The sequence below is a fragment of the Nomascus leucogenys genome, chromosome 8 (assembly GCF_006542625.1).
Source record: "Nomascus leucogenys isolate Asia chromosome 8, Asia_NLE_v1, whole genome shotgun sequence".
Lineage (NCBI taxonomy): Eukaryota > Metazoa > Chordata > Mammalia > Primates > Hylobatidae > Nomascus > Nomascus leucogenys.
The window spans coordinates 102953536-102975490 of NC_044388.1; the positions used below are offsets into that span (position 1 = coordinate 102953536).

A 21955-nucleotide genomic window follows, 5' to 3' on the forward strand; every position below is an offset into this window, starting at 1 on the left:
AATACATTGAATATAATGTTCCAAGAAGTTTTTTTTTTTTTTTTTTTTTTTTTTGAGACGGAGTCTCGCTCTGTTGCCCAGGCTGGAGTGCAGTGGCGCGATCACAGCTCCCTGCAAGCTCTGCCTCCCAGGTTCATGCCATTCTCCTGCCTCAGCCTCCCGAGTAGCTGGGACTACAGGTGCCTGCCACCACGCCCAGCTAATTATTTTGTATTTTTAGTAGAGACGGGGTTTCACCGTGTTAGTCAGGATGGTCTCGATCTCCTGACCTTGTGATCCACCTGCCTCGGCCTCCCAAAGTGCTGGGGTTACAGGCGTGAGCCACTGCGCCCGGCCCCATGAGGTTTTTTAGTGAGCTAATTAATTACTTCTATGACATCATCTAAATAACCGAAACAACAGCTATACTCTCAGTATAGGTCACAATTCCTTATGAGTTTGTAATAGAAAAACCTGTAGAAGTTTAACATGTTGCAGGTCAGAGAATATGGAGAAATGCCATATTCACCCAAAGTTAAGGGCAAGGATTTTTGATAGGGCTTGGTATGAATCTGTGTATTGCTTTGGGTAGTATTGTTGTCTTAACAATATTATGTCTTCCAATCCATAAACAACATGGGATATCTATTTGTGCCTTTAATTTATTTCAGCAGTATTTTGTAGTTTTTTTCTTTTTCTTTTTTTTTTTTTTTCCTTTTTGGACAGAATCTCCCTCTGTCACCCAGGCTGGACTACAGTGGTGGGATCAGAGCTCACTTTAGCCTAAAACTCTTGGGCTCAAATGATCCTCTTGCCTCAGTCTCCCAAGTAGCTGGGACTACAGCTGTGCACCACTATGCCTGGCTAATTAAAAAATATATATGTATATTTAGAAACAAGGTCTTGCTGTGTCATCCAGGCTGGACTCAAACTTCTGGCCTCAAGTGATCCTCCCAAGTAGCTGGGATTGCAGATGAGAGCCACCACACATGGCCGTTGTGTAGAGACAGGGTTTTACCATACTGCCCAGACTGGTCTCTAACTCCTGAGCCCAAGCAATCCGCCCACCTCGGCCTCCCAAAGTGCTAGGGTTACAGGCATGAGCCACCATGCCCAGCTTCTTGAGTGTTTTTGTCACAAAAGGGTGCGGAATTTTGTCAGATGCTTTTTCTGTATCAGTTGAGATGATATGTGTTTTATGTGTTTTTTTCCCCTTCATTCTGTTAATGTGCTGTGTTACATTGATTGATTTCATATGTTGAACTATCCTTGCATTCCAGGAAGAAATCCCACTTGCTGGTGGTGTATAATTCTTTTAATATGCTGCTTAATTTGGTTTGGTAGTATTTTGTTGATACTTACTCCAGTGTTCATAAGGGATATTGGTCTATAGTTTTTGTATAGTGTTTTTATCTGGCTTTCATATCAGAGGGCACACCTGACCTAATAGAATGAGTTAGGAAGTAGTCCCTCCCCTTCAGTGTTTTAGAAAAGTTTGAGAAGGATTGGTGTCGATTCTTCTTTAAATGTTTGTTATAATTTACCAGCAAAGCCATCAGGTTAGGATCTTTTCTTTATTGAGTCAATGTCCTTGATAGTTATAGGTCTTCAAGGGTATTGTTTAATTTCCACATATTTATCATATATTTATTAGCTTTTCAGTTTTCTCTCTTGATTGCTACATTCATTTCATTGTGGTTAGAAAAATACTTTGTATTTTTAAAAAGACTCAGTCCTGTTAAGTGTAGTAAGACTTGTTTATGATCTAACATATGATCTATCCTGGAGAATGTCCTATGTGCACTTGGTGAGAATGTCCTGTGTGCACTTGGTGGCTGACGCATCCTATACAGGCATACCTCATTTTGTGCTTCACGGATATTGCATTTTTTTTTTTTTTACAAATAGATAGTCTGTGACAGCCCCGCATTAAGGAAGTCTATCAGCATCATTTTTCCTGTTGCACATGTTTATTTTGTGTTTCTGTGTCATATTTTGGCAGTTCTTGCAATATTTCAAACCTTTTCATTATCATTATATCTGTTATGGTGATCTTTGATCAGTAATTTTTTGATGTTACTATTGTAATTGTTTTGAGGCACTACAGATCACACCCATAAGGGACAGCAAACTTAGTCAATAAATGTGTGTTCTGACTACTCCACTGACCGACCATTCCCCCATCTTTCCCCCTGTTCAGGCCTCCCTATTACCTGATACACAACCACTTGAAATTAGGCCAATTAATAAACCTACAATGGCCTGGTGTTTCTAAGTGAAGGGAAGAGTCATATGCTTCTTACTTGAAATCAAAAGCTAGAAATGACTAAGCTTAGTGAGGAAGGCATATCAAAAGCAAACATAAGCCAAAAGTTAGACTTCTTGCTCTAAACAGCCAAATTGTGAATGCAAAGGAAAAGTTCTTGAAGGAAATTTAAAGTGCTACTCTAATGAACACATGAATTATGAGAAAGTGGCAGCCTTAGTGCTGATATGGAGAAAGTTTTAGTGGTCTGGGTGGAAGATCATACCAACCACAACATTCCTTTAAGCCAAAGCCGTCAGAAGAAGACCCTAACTCTCTTCATTTCTCTGAAGGCTGTGAGAGAGGTGAGGAAACTGCAGAAGAAAAGTTTGAAGCTAGCAGAGGTTGGTTTATGAGGTTGAAGGAAAGAAGTGTCTCCATAATGTAAAAGTGCAAGGTGAAGCAGCAAGTGCTAATGTAGAAACTGTAGCAAGCTATCTAGAAAATCTAGCTAAGATAATTGGTAAAGATGGCTGCACTAAGCCACAGATTTTCAATGTAGATGAAAAAGCCATCTGTTGGAAGGAGATGCCATCTATGACTTCCATAGATAGAGAGGAGAAGACAATGCCTGGCTTCAAAAGACAGGCTATAACTCTCTCGTTAGGGGCTAATGCAGCTGGTAACTTTAAGTTGAGGCCACTGCTCAAGTACCATTCCCACAATCCTAGGGCCCTTAAGAATTATGCTAAGTATACTCTGCCTGTGCTCTATAGATGGCACAGTGAAAGCTTGGAGACAGCCTGTTTACAGAATGCTTTACTGAATATTTTAAGCCCACTGTTGAGACCTACTGCTCAGAAAAAGATTCTTTACAAAGCATTACTGCTCATTGAGAAGGCACTTGGTCACCCAAGAGCTCTGATGGAGATATACAAGGACATTAGTATTGTTTTCATGCCTGTTAATACAACATCCATTCTGCAGCCCGTGGACCAAGGAGTAATTTCAATTTTCAAGTCTTATTATTTAAGAAATACATTTTGAGCCAGGTGCAGCAGCTCACACCTGTAATCCTAGCACTTTGGGAGGCCAAGGCAGGCAGATTGCTTAAGCCTAGGGGTCCAAGACCAACCTGAGCAGCATGCAAAACCCTATCTATACCAAAAATGCAAAAAATTAGTGAAGCATGGTGTCAGGCACTTGTAGTCCCACCTACCCAGGAGGCAGAGGTGGGAGGATCACGTGAGCCAGAGAGTCGAGGCTGCAGTGAGCCACAATCGCACCACTGCACTCCAGCCTGGGTGACAAAGTGAGACCCCCATCTCAAAAAAAAAAAAAAAAAAAAAAAGATATTTTGCAAGACTATAGCTGCTGTTGAGAGTGATTCCTCTGACACTCTGGTGGATCTCTGGGCAAAGTAAATTGAAAATGTTTTGGAGGCAGCGCGGTAGCTCACACCTGTAACTCCCAGCACTTTGGGAGGCCAAGGTGGGTGAATCACTTGAGGTCAGGAGTTTGAAACCAGCCTAGCCAACATGGTGAAACCCTGTCTCTACTAAAAAAAAATACAAAAATTAGTGTGGTGGCGTGGTGTCACATGCCTGTAATCCCAGCAACTTAGGAGGCTGAGGCAGGAGAACTGCTTGAAGGCGGGAGGCAGAGGTTGCAGTGAGCTGGGATCGCGCCACTGCACTCCAGCCTGGGCAACAGAGCAAGACTCTGTCTTTAAAAAAAAAAAAAGAAGAAAAGAAACACAAAATGTTTTGGAAAGGATTCACTATTCTAGATGCCATTAAGAACATTCTTGGGCCAGGCACGGTGGCTCACGCCTGTAATCCCAGCACTTTGGGAGGCCGAGGCGGGTAGATCATGAGGTCAGGAGATCGAGACCATCCTGGCTAACATGGTGAAACCCCGTCTCTACTAAAAATAAAATTAGCCGGGCGTGGTGGCATGCACCTGTAGTCCCAGCTACTCGGGAGGCTGAGGCAGGAGAATGGCATGAACCCAGGAGGCGGAGTTTGCAGTGAGCCGAGATAGTGCCACTGCACTCCAGTCTGGGCGACAGAGCAAGACTCCATCCCAAAAAAAAAAATTCGTGATTGGTGGGAGAAAATCAAAATATTAGCCTTAACAGAAGTTGATTCCAACCCTCATGGATGACTTTGAGGGGCTCAAGACTTAAGTGGAGGAATTAATTGGAGATGTAGTGGAAATAGCAAGAGAAATAGAATTAGAAGTGGAGCCTGAAGATGGGACTGAATTATTGCAAAGGCATGATAAAACTTGAGTGGATGAGAAGTTGCTGCTTAGGGATGAGCAAAGAAAATGATTTCTTGAAATGGACTCTACTTCTGGTGAAGATGGTGTGAACATTATTGACAACAAAGGATTTAGAGTAAGCTTTTCTAACCTGTGGCCCAGGACGGCTTTGAATGTGACCCAACACAAATTCATAACCTTTCCTAAAACATGAGGTTTTTTTGTTTGTTTGTTTGTTTGTTTGTTTGTTTGTTTTGCGAGACCGAGTTTCTCTCTTGTCGCCCAGGCTGGAGTGCAATGGCACTATCTTGGCTCACTGCAACCTCTATCTCCCGGGTTCAAGCAATTCTCCTGCCTCAGCCTCCCAAGCGATTACAGTCGCCCACCACCACACCCGGCTAATTTTTGTATTTTTAGTAGAGACAGGGTTTCACCATGTCTCGAACTCCTGACCTCAGCTGCTCGCCCACCTGGGCCTCCCAAAATGCTGGGATTACAGGCGTGAGCCACCATGCCCGGCCGATATATATATAGAGATATGTATATCTATCTATCTATATATATGTATTTTTAAAGCTTATCTGCTATGGTTAGTGTTAGTGTGTTTTATGTGCAGTCCAATTCTTCCACTGTGGCTCAGAGAAGCCAAAAAAATTGGACACCCCTGATTTAGAATATAAACTTTATTGATAAAGCATCAGCAGGATTTAAAAAGATTGACTCAAATTTTGTGAAAGAAGTTCTGTGGGCAAAATGTTATCAAACACCACTGCATGCTACAGAGAAATCTTTTGTGAAAGAATCAACTGATGTGGCAAACTTCACTGTTGTCTTATTTTAAGAAATTGGCAGGCCAGGCACGGTGGCTCATGCTTATAGTTCCAGCAGTTTGGCAGGCTGAGGCAGGCGGATTGCTTGAGCCCAGGAGCTCAAGAACATCCTGGGCAACATGGTGAGACCCTGTCTACAAAAAAAACAAAAATTAGCTGAACATGGTGATGCATGCCTGTAGTCCAGCTCCTTGGGAGGCTGAGGCAGGAGAATTGCTTGAGCCCAGGAGGTCAAGGCTGCAGTGAGCCGTGATCACATCACTGCATTTCATCCTGGGCAACAGAGCGAGACCCTATCCTGGGAAACAAAAAAGAAAGAAAGAAATTGCTACAGCCACCCTACCCTTCAGCAGTCACCACCCTGATCAGTCAGCAGCCATCCACTCAAGGTAGGACCCTCTACCAGCAAAAGGATTAAAACTGGCTGAAGGCTCAGATGATTGTTAGCATTTTCTAGCAATAAAGTATTTTTAAATTAAGGTGAGTACATTTTTTTTTTTTTAGACATAATGCTATTGCACACTCAGTAGACTACAGTATGGTGTAAGCATTACTTTTATATGCACTGGGATACCAAAATTTATGTGGCTCACTTTATTATGCTGTTTGCTTTATTGTGGTGTTCTTGAACCGAACCGACAATATCTCTGAGGTATGCCTGTATATGTCTTTATAGCAGGCTTAACTGGTTTATAATGTTGTTCAAGTCTTCTATTTCCTTATAGATCTTCTGTCTGCTTTTTTCTATCAATTCTTGAAAGTGGGGTATTGGAGTCTCCACCTATTATTATAGAACTGTCTATTTCTTCCTTCAATTTTGTCTACTTTTACTTTGTATATTTTAGAGTTATCTTGTTAGGTGTGTATATGTTTATAATTGTTATATTTTCTTGATAGATTGAACCTGTTTACTCAACATATAATTCTTTGTCTCTTGTAACCTTTTTTGACTTAAAATCGATCATTTCTAATAATATAGCCATCTCAGGCCATTTTCTGTTGCGTTTACCTGGAATATCTTTTTTCATCCTTTTACTTTCAGCCTCTTTGTGTCATTATATCTAAAGTGAGTCTCATGCTCATCTCAGCAGCACATACACTAAAGTGAGTCTCTTGTAGACTGCATGTAGATGAGTCGTTTTTTAATCCAGTTACTGACAAGGAAAGATTGACTTTACAATTTAGCTATTTGTTTTCTGTATGTCTTACATGTTTTTTATTCCTCAATTCTTCCATTATTGCCCCCATCCTACTTTTTATTATTTAGGGGTTTTGGGTTTGTTTGGCAGTAAACCATTTTGATTCTCTTCTTTTTGTGTATGTTTTTAGTTATTTTCTTAGTAGTTACTTTGGGGTTTGCAATTATCATTTTAAACTTTTAACAACTTAACTTGAATAGTACCAACTTAGGTTTAGTACAGTCACAGCACAGTATATCTCCTGTCCCTTCACCTTCATGTTGTCATTGTCACTGACTATATCTTTATATATTGTATAGTAAGTATATTAACATAAATTTATAATTATTGTTTTATGCATTCATTAGTCTTTTAAATCATATAGAAACAAAAGAATTATAAACCAAAAGTACAACAATGATGGCTTTTTTTTTTTTTTTTTTGAGACGGAGTCTCACTCTTTTGCCCAGACTGGAGCGCAGTGGCGTGATCTCTGCTCACTGCAACCTCCACCTCCTGGGTTCGAGCGATTCTACTGCCTCAGCCACCTGAGTAACTGGGATTACAGGTGCGTACCTGGCTAATTTTTGTTTTTTTAGTAGAAATGGGGTTTCACCATGTTGACCAGGCTGATCACAACTTCTGACTCAAATGATCCACCTGCCTTGGCCTTCCAGAGTGCTGGGATTATAGGCATGAGCCACTGAGCCCAACCAGTGGTGATTTACATATTTACCTAAGTAGTTAACCTTTACCAGCGATCTTTGCTTTTTTATGTGGCTTTTAATTGTCTAGTGTTCTTTTATCTCAGCCTGAAGGACCCCTTTAGCATTTCTTGTAGAGCAAGTCTACAGGTAGTGAACATCCTTAGCTTTTGTTTCTCTGGGAATCTAAGTTTCTCCTTCATTCTTGAAAGGATACTTTTGCCAGATCTTAATTGACAGATTTCTTTTTTTAAGTGCTTTAAATAGATTGTCCTACTGCCTGTGGTCTCCATATGGTTTCCGCTTATGGTTTCTGATGAAAAATTAGCTGTTAATTTTAGTGAGGATCTCTTTTACGTGACTAGGAGCTTCTCTCTTGCAGCTTTCAAGATTCTCTTTGGCTTTGGCTGTTTCTACAATTTGAGTATAATGTGTCTTTATCCTGCCTAGAGTTTGTTGAGCTTCTTGGATGTGTAGATTCAAATCTTTTATCAGTTTTTAGAAGTGTTTGACCATGATATATTTCTTCAAATTGTTTTTCAGCCCTTTTCTGTGCCTCTACTTCTGGAACTCCCATGATATGTATGATGATGTCCCACAGGCACCTCAGGTTGTGTTCATTTTTCTTTTGTTGTTGTCGTTTTTGAGACAAGGTCTCACTCGGTCACCTAGGCTGGAGTATAGTGACATGAACATGGCTCACTGCAGCCTCAACCTCCTGTACTCAAGCGATCCTCCCACCTCAGCCTCTTGTGTAGCTGGGACTATAGATGCATGCCACTATGCCTGGCTATTGTATTTTTGGTAGAGACAGGTTCTCACTATGTTGCCCAGGCTGGTCTTGAACTCCTGGGCTCAAGCGATCCTCCCACCTCAGCCTCCCAAAGTGCTGGGATCCCAGGCATGAGCGACTGTGCCCAGCCCATTTTTCTTCATTCTTCTTTCTTTCTACTCCTCAACTGGATTTTATTTACCTTATCTTTGAGTTTGTTGATTTTTTTTTTTTCCTTCTGCCTGCTCAAGGATGCCATTAAACCCCCTCTTATGAACAGGTAATTTCAGCTTGTATTAGTTTGCCAGGGCTACCGTAACAAAATACTACAGGCTGGGTGGCTTAAGCAATGGAAATGTATTTTCTCACAGTTCTGGAAGTGGACAGTCTGCGATCAAGATATTAGCAGGTTTGGGTTCTTCTGTGGCCTTCGTCCTCAGCTTGCAGATGGCCTCCTTCTCACTGGGCCCATACAGAGTCTTTTCTTTGTGCTTGTGCATCCCTAGTGTCTCTGTGTGTGTCCAAATCTCACCTTATAGGACACCCATCATACTGTGTTAGGGTGCATCTAAATGGCTTCATTTAGGTTAATCACCTCCTAAAGGCTCTATTTGTAAATATAGCCAGACTCTGAGGTACAGGGCATTACAGCTTCAGTGTGTGAACTGAGGGGCAGCAGGGGAAATGCAGTTCTGCCCGTAATGCATCGTTGCACTTTTCAGCTCCAGCTTTTTCCATTTGGTTCCTTTTTATAATTTCTTTCCCTTTTTTTTTTTTTTTCTGAGATGGAGCATCACTCTGTTGCCCAGGCTGAAGTGCAGTGGCGCCATCTCGGCTCACTGCAACCTCCCGCCTCCCAGGCTCAAGCAATTCTCATGCCTCAGCCTCCTGGGTAGCTGGGACTACAGGCTCGTGCCACCATGCCCAGCCAATTTTTTTTTTTTTTTTGAGACGAAGTTTCGCTCTTGTTGCCCAGGCTGGAGTGCAGTGGAGCGATCTTGGCTCACTGCAACCTCCACCTCCCGGGTTCGAGCAATTCTCTTGCCTCAGCCTCCCGAGTAGCTGGTATTACAGGCGCCCACCACCACGCCCAGCTTATTTTTGTATTTTCAGTAGAGGTGGGGTTTTACCATGTTGAATACTGGTCCGGAACTCCTGACCTCAGGTGATCCACTCATCTCGGCCTCCCAAAGTTCTGGGATCACAGGCATGAGCCACCATGCCCGGCCCATGCCCAGCCAATTTTTATAATTTTTATAGAGATGGGGTTTCACTATGTTGGCTAGGCTGGTCTCGAACTCCTGACCTCAAGTGATCCACCCACCTTGACCTTCCAAAGTGCTGGGATTATAGGCATGAGCCACCACTCCTGGTCGCCCCCCGCCTTTTTTTTTTTTTTCTTCTTTTCCTTGAGACGGAGTCTCGCTTTGTTTCCCAGGCTGGAGTGTGGTGACATGTTCTCAGCTCACTGCAAGCTCCACCTCCCGGGTTCATGCCATTCTCCCACCTCAGCCTCCCGGTAGCTGGGACTACAGGCGCCTGCCACCACGCCTGGCTAATTTTTTGTATTTTTTAGTAGAGACGGAGTTTCACCGTGTTAGCCAGGAGGGTCTCGATCTCCTGACCTCGTGATCCTCCTGCTTCAGCCTCCCAAAGTGCTGGGATTACAGGCGTGAGCCACCGCGCCCGGCCTCCTGGCCCCTCTTTATAGTTTCTGTCTCCTTATTGACATTGTTCTCCTGATTTCCTTTACTTTATTCATCATTTTCTTTTGTTCTTTGAGCATATTTAAGACAGTGGATTTAACCTCTGCGACTTGTGATTCTAGTATTGGTGTTTCCTCAGGAACAGTTTCTAATTCTTCTTCCTGTGAATGTACTGTGTGTTCCTTTTTCTTTGTATGCTTTTACTTTCTTGTTGAGAACTGGACATTTGGAGTATGATATTGTGGTAACTCTGGAAATCAGATTCTACGCCTCCTCAGGGATTGCTTTTGTGACTTGGTGAGGTTAGTTATCTGTTTGTACAATGACTTTTCCTATTTTGTAAAGTCTGTATTCCTTGTTGCATGTAGTTGCTCAAGTTTTTTTTTTCTCTTATCCATGAAGCCAGCCTGTGACCAGGTAGATTTCCTTAAATGTCTGGATCTGTTTGTGTGCGTGTATAGATGTAGGTGTAGGTGTTTTAAATCTTGTGATAGGTGCCACCAGGGAAACCACTGCAGCCTGAGGGGGCCAAAACAAAGCTGAGCGGGTTTGCCAGACTGGCCAAAATGCACAACCGCACATTTTTGGAGGACAAGGTCCTTTCTCCACCCCCCTCCCCTTGCATGAGCCAGCTGCTGTGGGAACACAGGCCACCTTTCTGCAGGCTGTGTGTGGCAGGGCTGCGGAATGGGGATTTATGCACACTGATCTCTTCTGAACTTCAGCAGCCTCCCTTCATCCAGCACTCTCTTGGTTGCTGTGAGTGTCTGATCCGCTTCCAGAGTCCTGAAATCGTGATTTTGATCATTTTTTCAGCTTCGTGATTGTATTGGTGGAGGAACCAACCCATGGAGCTTCTGAATCCACCATTTTCCATAACCTCTCTTGTGGCATTTATTTTTTTAGAATTGATTTTAAATGTATTATTCTCAGTCATGTAGAATTCCACAGCAGAGGCCAGGCGAGGTGGCTCATGCCTGTAATTCCAGTGCTTTGGGAGACCGAGGTGGGCGGATCACCTGAGGTCAGGAGTTGGAGATCAGCCTGACTAACATGGTGAAACCCCATCTATACTAAAAAAAGTACAAAATTAGCTGGGCATGGTGGCACATGCCTGTAATCCCAGCTACTTGGGAGATTGAGGCAGGAGAATCAATCTCTTGAACCCGGGAGGCAGAGGTTGTGGTGAGCTGAGATCGCACCATTGCACTCCAGCCTGGGCAACAAGAGCGAAACTCTGTCTCAAAAAAAAAAAAAAAAGAATTCCACAACAGATAACTTGCACTTTATGAAGAAAGCATAGGTTATTTGACAAATAGTGTTAGAAAAATAGGCTAGCCATTTTGGAGGAAAAAAGGCTGGGTCCCAACCTAACTCTTCATGCCAAAATAAACGCCCATGTATTAAAGATTTTATTATTTATTTATTTATTTTTTGAGACGGAATCTGGCTCTGTCACCCAGGCTGGAGTGCAGTGGCATGATCTCGGCTCACTGCAAGCTCCGCCTTCGGGTTCACACCATTCTCCTGTCTCAGCCTCCTGAGTAGCTGGGACTATAGGCACCCGCCACCGCGCCCGGCTAATTTTTTGCAGTTTTAGTAGAGACGGGGTTTCACTGTGTTAGCCAGGATGGTCTCGATCTCCTGACCTCACGATCCGCCCGCCTCGGCCTCCCAAAGTGCTGGGATTACAGGCGTGAGCCACCGTGCCCAGCCTTCATTTTTATTTTCAAAAATAATTTCGGGCCAGATGCAATGGCTTACACCTATAGTCCCAGCACTTTGGGAGGCTGAGGCGGGAGGATTGCTTGAGCCCAGGAGTTTCAGACCAGCCTGGGCAACACAGTGAGACCCCATTTCTAAAATAATAATAATAATAATAATAATTTTGGAGGTGTGAATGCCCTCCTATATCTGACACAAACCCTGGAGCAAAGAGTAAAAGCAAAGAGTACTTATTTTATGTAAATTTCATCTTGGCAAAAAAATCTATAAAATCAGCTAACTGAAAAACAAATCGCAACATAGGATAAAGTTAACTTCCTGAATTTACAAAAAGCCCCACAGATCAATAAGATTAATTGCCCAATTTATTTGAATCAAGGATATGACTGATTTTATAAGAAAAAACCACAAATGACCAGTAAACTAAGTACAGAGTGCCAGCCTCATTCATAATTAAGGAAATGCAGATCAGAACAGGAATGAATCATGTCACTTAGGAGATAGGCAGACTTTATTTTTCTTGTTAAATGATATCCAATCTTGGTAAGAGTGTGTTAAGTAGACACCTTCATTGATTGTTGGTGAGGATGTGACTTGGTGCAGGCTTTCTGGCAAGTAGTTTGGTAATATGTATCAGAAAAATTTTTTTAAACATTAGCCAGGCATGGTGGCATGCCTATAGTCCCAGCTGCTTGAGAGGCTGAGGCAGAAGGATTGCTTGATGACCCAAGAGTTCAAGGCTATGTCAAATGCACAGCCCTTTAACCCAGCAATTCCACCGGTAGAAATTAAGCTATAAATATTTCCAAAGGTATGCAAGATAGTTATGCAAAAATATCTATTATAGCATTGCTTGTGATTTTAAAACCCCTGCCAACTGAAATTCTGTGAAAGGAGAACTGCTTAAATTACGATACATCCATATAATAGAAAGCTATGTGGCCATTAAACAGAATGAGTTAGCTCTTTTTGTGCTAATGTGGGAAGATCTCCAAGATATATTAAGTGACAAAAGCTAAGTGTAGAATAAAATGTAGGTAATGAACCCAGTTGAGTAGGGATTTTTAAAGGATGTATATGATTTATTCTGATATATGCACAGAGAAGTTTCTAGAAATATAAACAGGAGTTTAATGGTGATTTCCTTTGGGGGAGACTAGGAATAAATGATGGAGAGATTTTTTTTTTACACCTTTCTACAAATTTTTTTTACATGTGCATGTGTTATCCCACACCCCCTTTTTCAAATAGCTAAAAACAAAATTCTACAGTGGTGAGATCTAGCAGAGAATCTGTTCACCCAGATGTAGTTTCCAGAATTTGCATACTTTTAGTCTATTCATTTATATAGTCAACTTTTCTTTTTGAAATTACGAATACCTAAATCATTTATTTCATGATCTATTTTTGTTTTAAATTACTATGAAATGTTTTAAGATGTATAAAATGACAAATTAATACTTCACTCTAAAAAGACTGTCTTTTAAAATTATTAGTGCCTAATCTGGCATTTTTGGCATCTTAGAGGAGGCAGAGTGATGTGATAAGAAAAATCACATAGACTTTAGAGTCATCCAGACCTGGATTCACATCTCGACTTAATAAAAACTAGCTTTTAACCTTGGGAAAGTTAGCTGAACTTCAGACGATCAAGCCCTACATTTGCAGAGTAATTATAAAGATTAAGTGAAAAAAATGTATCAGTCCCTAGCATATCATAATTACTCAAGAAACCTTCATTTCTTCTCTTGTCATCGCTCCCTATCCCTCAAAGATGACTCAGTCTTTGTCTGGGTTGTCTCGCTCTTTTATATCATACTTAGAAAACTTGGGGCTGGGCGTGGTGGCTCACGCCTGTCATTCCAGCACTTTGGGAGGCCAGGTGGGCAGATCGCTTGAGTTCAGGAATTCGAGACCAGCCTGGACAACGTGGCAAAACCCTGTCTCTGCAAAAAATACAAAAATTAGCCAGATGTGGTGGTGCATGCCTGAAGTCCCAGCTACTCAGGAGGCTGAGATGGGAGGATCACCTGAGCCCAGGAGTTTGAGACTGCAGTGAGCTGTGATCATACCACTGTACTCCAGCCTGGGTGACAAGAGTGAGACCCTGTCTCAAAAAAAACAAAAGAACACTTGGTAATTTAGCAATGTTTGGATATAGTATCAGAGCAAGGTGACATATAGCAGTGATAAATCGTTTGGGTGGTTTTTTTGCTTTAATTACAGAATTTTGGGGAATTACAGAGTATGGGCAGGATCTCTAGCACAGCTCATCTTGTGTGCTATCGTTAGGAATTGTTTCTAATGCTTGACTTACCCCACAGAATATATTTACAGTAGCAACACAGGCAATGCCTTATTCTTCGTTATAACTTTGTCTTCTGATCGAATCTGTTCAGTAGCAGGGACTTACTATCCTCTTTGGTCTATACCTCTTTACACAGTTTGGAGATCACCAGATAAGAAGCATACCTCACCTTGCAGTTTCATTCAGTTTCATATCCTCAGAATCTCTTAAAGGGCTAAAATTCTGGCAGCAGCTGGAGAAACTTGCATTGCTCAGGGCCTGAGTGACTGTGCCTCTTTAGTGCTGAAAGACCAAAGGTGCAATTGTCCTGTCCTCACTGTTCAAGCCCCCAGGTCCCTCACTCCCTGACTGTACTCTAGTCTAATGGTCTCCTTTCAGTTCCTTGCAATTGCCAAATGCATTCCTGCCTCAGAGCCTTTGCATATGCTTTTCCTTGTTCCCACCATTCTGTTCTCCCACCCTCACCACAACCTGTCAAATATCAGTTAAATCTGAGGCTTAAAAGTTCTATCATTTTGGGCTGGGCACAGTGGTGTATACCCATAGACCCAGCTACACAAGAGGCTGAGGTGAGAGGATCACCTGAGCCCAGGAGTTCGAGACTACAGTAGCTATGATGGTGCCACTACACTCCAGCCTGGGTAAAAGAGTGAGACCTCATCTCTTTAAAAAAAATTCTGCCAGGAGCGGTGGTTCATGCCTATAATCCGAACACTTTAGGAGGCTGAGGCAGGTGGATCACTTGAAGCCAGGAATTCAAGACGAACCTAGGCAAAAAGTGAGACCCCTGTCTCTACACACACACAAAAAATTAATTTTTTAGAAAAACTAGCTGGGCAGCTGGGCGCGGTGGCTCACACCTGTGATCCCAGCACTTTGGGAGGCTGAAGTGGGCGGATCATGAGGTCAGGAGTTCGAGACCAGCCTGGCCAACATAGTGAAACCCCATCTCTACTAAAAATAAAAAAAAAATTAACCAGGTGTAGTGGCGGGCGCCTGTAATCCCAGCTACTTGGGAGGCTGAGGCAGGAGAATCGCTCGAAACCGGAAGGTGGAGGTGGCAGTGAACCGAGATCACACCATTGCACTCCAGCCTGTGCAACAAGAGCGAAACTCTATCTCAAAAAAAAAAAAAAAAAAACTAGCTGGGCATAGTGGCATGTACATATAGTCCCAGCTACTCAGGAGGTTGAGGCAGGATGATTGCTTGATTACTCAAGAGTTCAAGGCTGCAGTGAACTATGATTGTGCCACTGCACTCCAGCCTGGGCAACAGAGCAAGACCCCATCTCATTTAAAAATATATATATTATTTGAATGGGTATCTTGTTTGTTTTAACTGTAAATATTTACAGTACTTGGTTTTACTTAGGAGATTTGTATAGCTTACAAATCTTGTCACTGTGGATTCAGTTCTCTTACCCACAGACACAGAGTCAGGAGTTCCACAAGGAGCGGTGGTGAGTCCTGCCTTTGGCAAACTCGCACCTGCAAGCTTTGCTTTAGGGATTGAATCCCTCACCCAGTGGGGCCCATAGACTAGAGGACTTTGTGGAACTTTGGAACTTGTCTTAACGATAGAGGAGAGGATAAAATAAGTTTGTCTTTGGGCTGGAATTAGTACTAATTTTTCTTTCTCTTGTAGCACCGAACAAGATTTGTGATGAAATGGAGCCTGGAACAAACTCTTTTCGGGTAGAATTTCCTGATTTTTCCAGCACCATTCTACAGAAACTGAACCAGCAGCGCCAGCAAGGACAATTATGTGACGTCTCCATTGTTGTCCAAGGCCACATTTTCCGGGCACACAAAGCCGTTCTTGCTGCCAGTTCACCCTACTTTTGTGACCAGGTACTCCTGAAAAACAGCAGGAGAATTGTTTTGCCTGATGTGATGAACCCAAGAGTGTTTGAGAACATTCTCCTATCTAGTTATACAGGACGTCTAGTAATGCCCGCTCCAGAAATTGTTAGTTATTTGACAGCGGCAAGCTTCCTCCAGATGTGGCATGTGGTAGACAAATGCACTGAAGTTTTAGAGGGAAACCCTACAGTCCTTTGTCAGAAGCTAAATCATGGCAGTGACCACCAGTCACCAAGCAGCAGTAGTTATAATGGCCTGGTAGAGAGCTTTGAGCTGGGCTCTGGGGGTCATACTGATTTTCCCAAAGCCCAAGAACTGAGGGATGGTGAAAATGAAGAGGAGAGCACCAAAGACGAGCTGTCATCCCAGCTCACCGAGCATGAATACCTGCCCAGCAACTCGTCCACAGAGCATGACCGCCTGAGCACGGAAATGGCAAGCCAGGATGGGGAGGAGGGCGCCAGCGACAGTGCCGAGTTCCACTACACCCGGCCCATGTACAGCAAGCCCAGCATCATGGCTCACAAACGCTGGATCCACGTGAAGCCCGAGCGCTTAGAACAGGCTTGCGAGGGCATGGATGTGCACGCGACCTATGACGAGCACCAGGTCACAGAGTCCATCAACACCATGCAGACAGAGCACACGGTCCAGCCTTCGGGAGTGGAGGAGGACTTCCATATTGGGGAAAAGAAAGTGGAAGCTGAGTTTGATGAACAGGCTGATGAAAGCAATTATGATGAGCAGGTGGATTTCTATGGCTCTTCCATGGAAGAGTTTTCCGGAGAGAGGTCAGATGGGAATCTAATTGGGCACAGACAGGAGGCTGCCCTTGCAGCAGGCTACAGTGAGAATATTGAAATGGTAACAGGGATTAAAGAAGAAGCTTCCCACTTAGGATTCTCAGCCACCGACAAGCTGTATCCTTGTCAGTGTGGGAAAAGTTTCACTCACAAGAGTCAGAGAGATCGGCACATGAGCATGCACCTCGGTCTTCGGCCTTACGGCTGTGGTGTCTGCGGTAAGAAATTCAAAATGAAGCACCATCTCGTGGGCCACATGAAAATTCACACGGGCATAAAGCCGTATGAGTGTAATATCTGTGCAAAGAGGTTTATGTGGAGGGACAGTTTCCACCGGCATGTGACTTCTTGTACCAAGTCCTACGAAGCTGCAAAGGCTGAGCAGAATACAACTGAGGCTAACTAAAAATAGGATCTGGCCCTTGAGTGGCATGCACAAAAATAAACTATGGTAATTAATGCAAATCTGGGCACAGATGATGCGTGCTACTTGCTATTATGAGAGAAGCTTAAAAAAAAAAAAAGGAAGATATTTCTGAAAGACCAGCTCTAAGTAGGCCAATTAAAAAAATCTAATTCCTCAAATTTGTGTGTTCCAGTCCTGGCCTGGAATGGGTAATGGTGTGAGTTAACCCACCGCCCAGCTGGCAAGGGAAACCTTCTGACCGGTTGTGATTGAAACAGGTGGACAGAGACACCTGCACTTGGAACTGGACTCCACCCACCAGTTCCGTTTCGGGTGGCAGCAGCTTTGGATCACTCATTATTACAAGGTCATGCTGAAATTTTATTTTGCTCTTGCTATAGATACTTAGGTAATGTGGATTTGTTTTGGTAGCTATCTCACTGAAGGAAGTGCTACTTATATAAAAGCTACAAATAATGTGATTCCTAGGATGAGAAATTGGTTAACAGAGCTCTGTTGCCTGGTTTTATTCTTTCTAAAGGATATTTTAACTAAAACTATGGAAATGCTAAGAGAGTGACTTTCTAAATATGAAACAGATAACTTACGGTACAAGGCTGATATAGTGCCCTTGTCAGTTTCTGTAAGATGCCACTACTGTCACAAGGTGTTTCAGACTCTTGATAAGGCAGTGTTTTGTATTTTAGTTCTAACATTGAGTTTGGACAGTTGTATCTAATTGTAATTCTCTAGGGTGCCAGAGATAGGTATTTCTCATTGGTTTGCTTTCCCAAATCCTGTTTGGTTAATTGTAGCCTCCATGCAGTGGGGTCTGCTCTGTGGCTGGTAGACACCAAGCTGCTGTGACTGACCACGGTACCACGGGCCGCCGCAGCCCCTGCTCTGTCTTAGATTATGGTGCTTTACAAAGAGGATGGTCCATGACCACATTTATTGAGAAGGAGCCACAAGTTGTGGCTGAGAGTTCCCTGTGAACTTGAGTAGTTCATAGAGTGCTAAGGTGACAGTCTACCAACCAGAGTGAGAGGGCAGATAGGCAGGATTCTATGAGTGGTTATACTTAAGGGGGAAAAAACTGCCCAAGAAGAATCTTGAAAATACACTCTTTCAAGGTGGGGGAGATACTCTTTAGAGGGTACACTGAGCTGATACTGCCAGTTCTTTATGAGCGCTGGAGTGTGTTTGTAAAAGGAGTCCTAAGTTTAGCAAGGTAGTCTGCAGAATCATGCTCCCACATTATAGGTAAAGCTGCTTAAACTTACAAGTCCACAAAACTATGCCGACCAGAAAAAAAAATAAAAAAACAAGAAAAGCAACTATTCTGAGACCTTTTCTGCCCATCAGTTAGATGATTTAGGTTAAAAAGAAAGGTATATTACACATGCTTTTAAGCTGTGTAGTACACCTGAGGTTATCACCAGGGTAGGACAGGGTGCTACTACTATGCCATCTTTTCCACAGTCGTACTGGGTTATTTACTTCTAAATAGAAACTTTTTTTCCTTAAAATAAAAATAATTCTTCTTGGATTTGGGGTGAAATTTTATTTGAAAAGTTTGGCTTTGCTGTAATGTAATAGACATTGCTGGCAATGGCCTCTGATTCTCAAGCTCCTAACACCAGGGTGTTTACTTGTTGAACGTTGTCTGGAAAGAGGAAAGAAAATACTTATTTACCAGTTAACTCTTGTAAGCAAGATTACAAACAGGGATTTATTCACAACACTGTATCATTCTCGATATATAAAAAGCACTTTGTATTTAAAACTTTATTATAAATATATATATATATATTGTTTTTTTTTAAACCTAGAAACTAGATATTACCTCTTGGTTGTTTACCACATTAATAGCTTCTCTTAGTATTGAAACATTACTGGTTAGCAGTCTTTTCTCTGTGTACCTGACACACGTATACAGAGGGGACTGTACAATCAAGCCTATTGTCTCCTTTTCTTTCACTCATGGTAGAGGCCAGTGGGTTTTAGGTATGATCCTAGCCATTATATTTGAGGAGAAATTGTTCTATTACTCCTACTAATTTCAGTACTAAGGTGGTGATGCCATTTTGTTCTGCCAAAAACTGATCACCCTCTCCCATGGTATTAGCAGAGCATTTTCTGCCTGTTTGGAAGGTTTGATGTCCTGTTTCTCATTGAAGACTATTTACGTGATCATTAGGACATTGCGGGAGAAGAGTCTGAGAGGTAAAAATACAGATATTCCGGGAGAGTCGTGGTCCTTCAGTTCTGCTGAAATCAGCATAGTGCCCTTGTCATGAGGAAGAGTTTCTGTTCAGCCAAGAGTGGTGGCACGCTTGGGTGGTAGTTTTGGAAGCAGTCACTTGTGCTAGGACTTATTTAATATGTTGTGAAGAGAAGAGTGTCTTCTTGAAAGCCTTATGTGTCCATCAGCTACTAAATATAGAACTTAAATAAGTTGCTCACATCTGTTCTTTTAAGTTTTTTGTGGTATTTGAGGTTTTGGCAAAAATTGGGATTTTTTTTATCAGGCAGCCAGAGCCTGTGAGGTGGTAGGGTGTCTGAAATGCTGGCCATGTTCAGAGAGGCAGGAGAAGGAGATTGCTTTCATTTGAATATTAAAAGTGAATTTTTGTAAACTCTAGTTTTTACCTTTTTTTCATCCCCACCTTGGGTTGGAGGAATAGTCTCTTCTCTTCACCTCAATATAGCTTTAGAAAATCTTTATCTTTCCTAATGAGTTTGGAGAGTTGTGGGTAACATTGTTCAAACAGTCTTTCAGGGATCACGTCAATGGCCTACAACCAAGCTATTTGTCCTCCACTTTGAGTCTTAACTGTGGTTTTTCTTCAATCCCCGTGGGAAAGGGCTTCAAGGCACCACCAGTGGTATTTAATATGCATACTTGGGGCCAGGCACAGTGGCTCACGCCTGTAATCCCAGCACTTTGGGAGGCCGAGATGAGTGGATCATCTGAGGTCAGGAGTTCGTGACCAGCCTGACCAACATAGTGAAACCCCATCTCTACTAAAAATACAAAAATTAGCCAGGCGTGGTGGTGCACACCTGTAATCCCAGCTACTCAGGAGGCTGAGGGAGGAGAATCACTTGAACCTGGGAGGCGGAGGTTGCAGTGAGCTGTGAGTGCACCACCACACTCCAGCCTGTGCGACAGAGCGAGACTCTGTCTCGAAAAAAAAAAAATCATACTTATACCACGCTTTTACCTTTAGATACACACATTACAGTAATCCACGTGGTGAAGTGCATGTCACCATTAACTAAGGAACAACTGCAGTAACTTACCCTGCAGGGCTGTAGGTTGCCTGCAGGCGCTCCAGGGCCCCAGCCTGTTGATTCGATTTCTAAGTCTCATCTTCCTCTGGTCCCTTTTGGCCACTACTTTAAAAGCTTGCCCAAAAGGATCCCCTCCATTCTAGTGGGCATTTGCTGAACTAACCCGACCCTAAGGCTGGCTTCTAACCACCGGGGAAAGCTGCTTAGCCTCCAGGGCTCTCTCCTTGAGAGGCCCACACACCCCAAAGCTGCTGTGGAAGTGAATTTGAGACGGAGCAGAAGCTGCAAAGCCGTGCTTTCCCTGGGGAAGGGGATGCGCTGCGGCCTCCTGGGTGGGCGTGGAGAGGGCGCCATCACAACGAGTCCAGGTTTTTGCTTTTGGAAGGTCTCTGATAATTTAGAGATGCTGGAAACCAGCACCGTGTTATCCCCAATCCCTCCCGTGCCACCAGTTTTGTGATTTAGGTTGCTTTAGTGGGTGACTAACTTTTTTTCAGTGAAACCAGGGTTTGTTTGGGGTTTTTTTCTTTGCTACTTACATATTTAAAGGTACAAGTTTCTTATTTCAAATCTCTACTGATAGTGCCCTATGGGAAGATGCTGGAACACATTTTGCAAATGTGACTTTTTTTTTTTTTTTTTTTTAATTTTTGCTTGAAGCCAGTGTCATGTTAGTTGCTGCTGCCTTCTTTCCTTTTATGAGGTTCCCAATGTTTCGTCGAGAAAAGTACTTTATTTATGCAAGTCAGGTGACTCTTAGGCCACAAAACCATTTGATGATAAACAGATTATCATTAGGTGCATATCTTATTGATATTTTGTGAAATGTTATGCCTATGTTGCAAAAGTTGAATAGTTTTGTCTTTATATATTGCTGTCTTCAGTGTACAGCATGGTTTTACTTAATTGAATGTTAATGTTTAATATTTTCTTCTTATAGAAGAGATCATGCCCTTTTGTATGACATGTTTTAATAAATGTTATCTGTCAACTTTGTAAAAAGTTTTGTTTTTCACTATTAGTAGATGACCACATCTTGTTTGACTCTGGGTTTTGCCACCTGAGAATACAGTTATATGGTGGCGTTTTGGTAAGTAAATGCCAAATAATCTGATCCAATGGGCAGTGAGTGACTGCCAGGCAGGCATTTATAGTAATATTTTAGACCCCCACTGGCCCCATCAGGTACTTGGGGGTGTGCTAGAGGCTCTCTGTGTGCCCCTCTGGGTCCCCTTCCTGCTGTGCACTTCTCTCCAGGAAGCTGGCCACTGTAGACCTGTCCTGGCTTCCGGTCAGGATCCAGAGACACTCTGGATGGAGCCTGGCAGAAGAGAGAACAGTGAAGTCAGGGAATTCATTCCCTTGGCCCCCTCCTGCCAGCTGTGGGTTGGCGGTGGCTGGGCTCCTCTGCCAAGGCCCACAAGTCCTGTCAGGCAACTTCTGGGGTTTAGTAGCCACACCCTCCCTTTTTCCCCTCAAGCCAGTCTCAGTCCTGACTCCCTGCTTTTGCCAGGCCTCGGGTACCTCACTGTCCTCATTGGAGTCTCTTAACCCTGCCCACACCCTTTGTAAATAGTCCCTTTATGAAGCTCTTCTTGGTCACTCCATCTGAGTGTACCATCTGTCTCCTGCCAGGACCCTGGCTGGTAGATTAGGTGTCCTCATTTTACCAGTGAGCCAACTGTGATTCAGAAAAGGTAAGTAAGGTACCAAAGGTCGTCCAGCACCCAGAGCGGAGCTGGGCTTCTCTGCATGATCCGCGGCTGGCACGCTTGGCGGTGGGTTTCTCCACTGCTCTCTCATGCCTCCGCGCACTTTAGTGTTCATTGGGTCTTTGCTTCACGTCACTTTGCCCTCTCCTACCCCCACAACCC

General features: G+C 43.0%; 1 protein-coding gene across 3 annotated transcripts in view; it reads left to right on the forward strand.

The window, feature by feature from the left end:
• ZBTB43 (zinc finger and BTB domain containing 43) overlaps positions 1–21083 on the forward strand; it is a 33203-nt gene extending 12120 nt beyond the window's left edge. For all 3 annotated transcript variants that reach the window (XM_003264150.4, XM_003264149.3, XM_030817829.1), the window contains one exon: positions 15358–21083. In XM_003264150.4, the coding sequence (XP_003264198.1) occupies positions 15381–16784 (1404 nt within the window). In that variant the 5' untranslated portion in view covers positions 15358–15380 and the 3' untranslated portion in view covers positions 16785–21083. The remainder of the gene's footprint in view (positions 1–15357) is intronic.
• Positions 21084–21955: the final 872 nt, after the last annotated feature.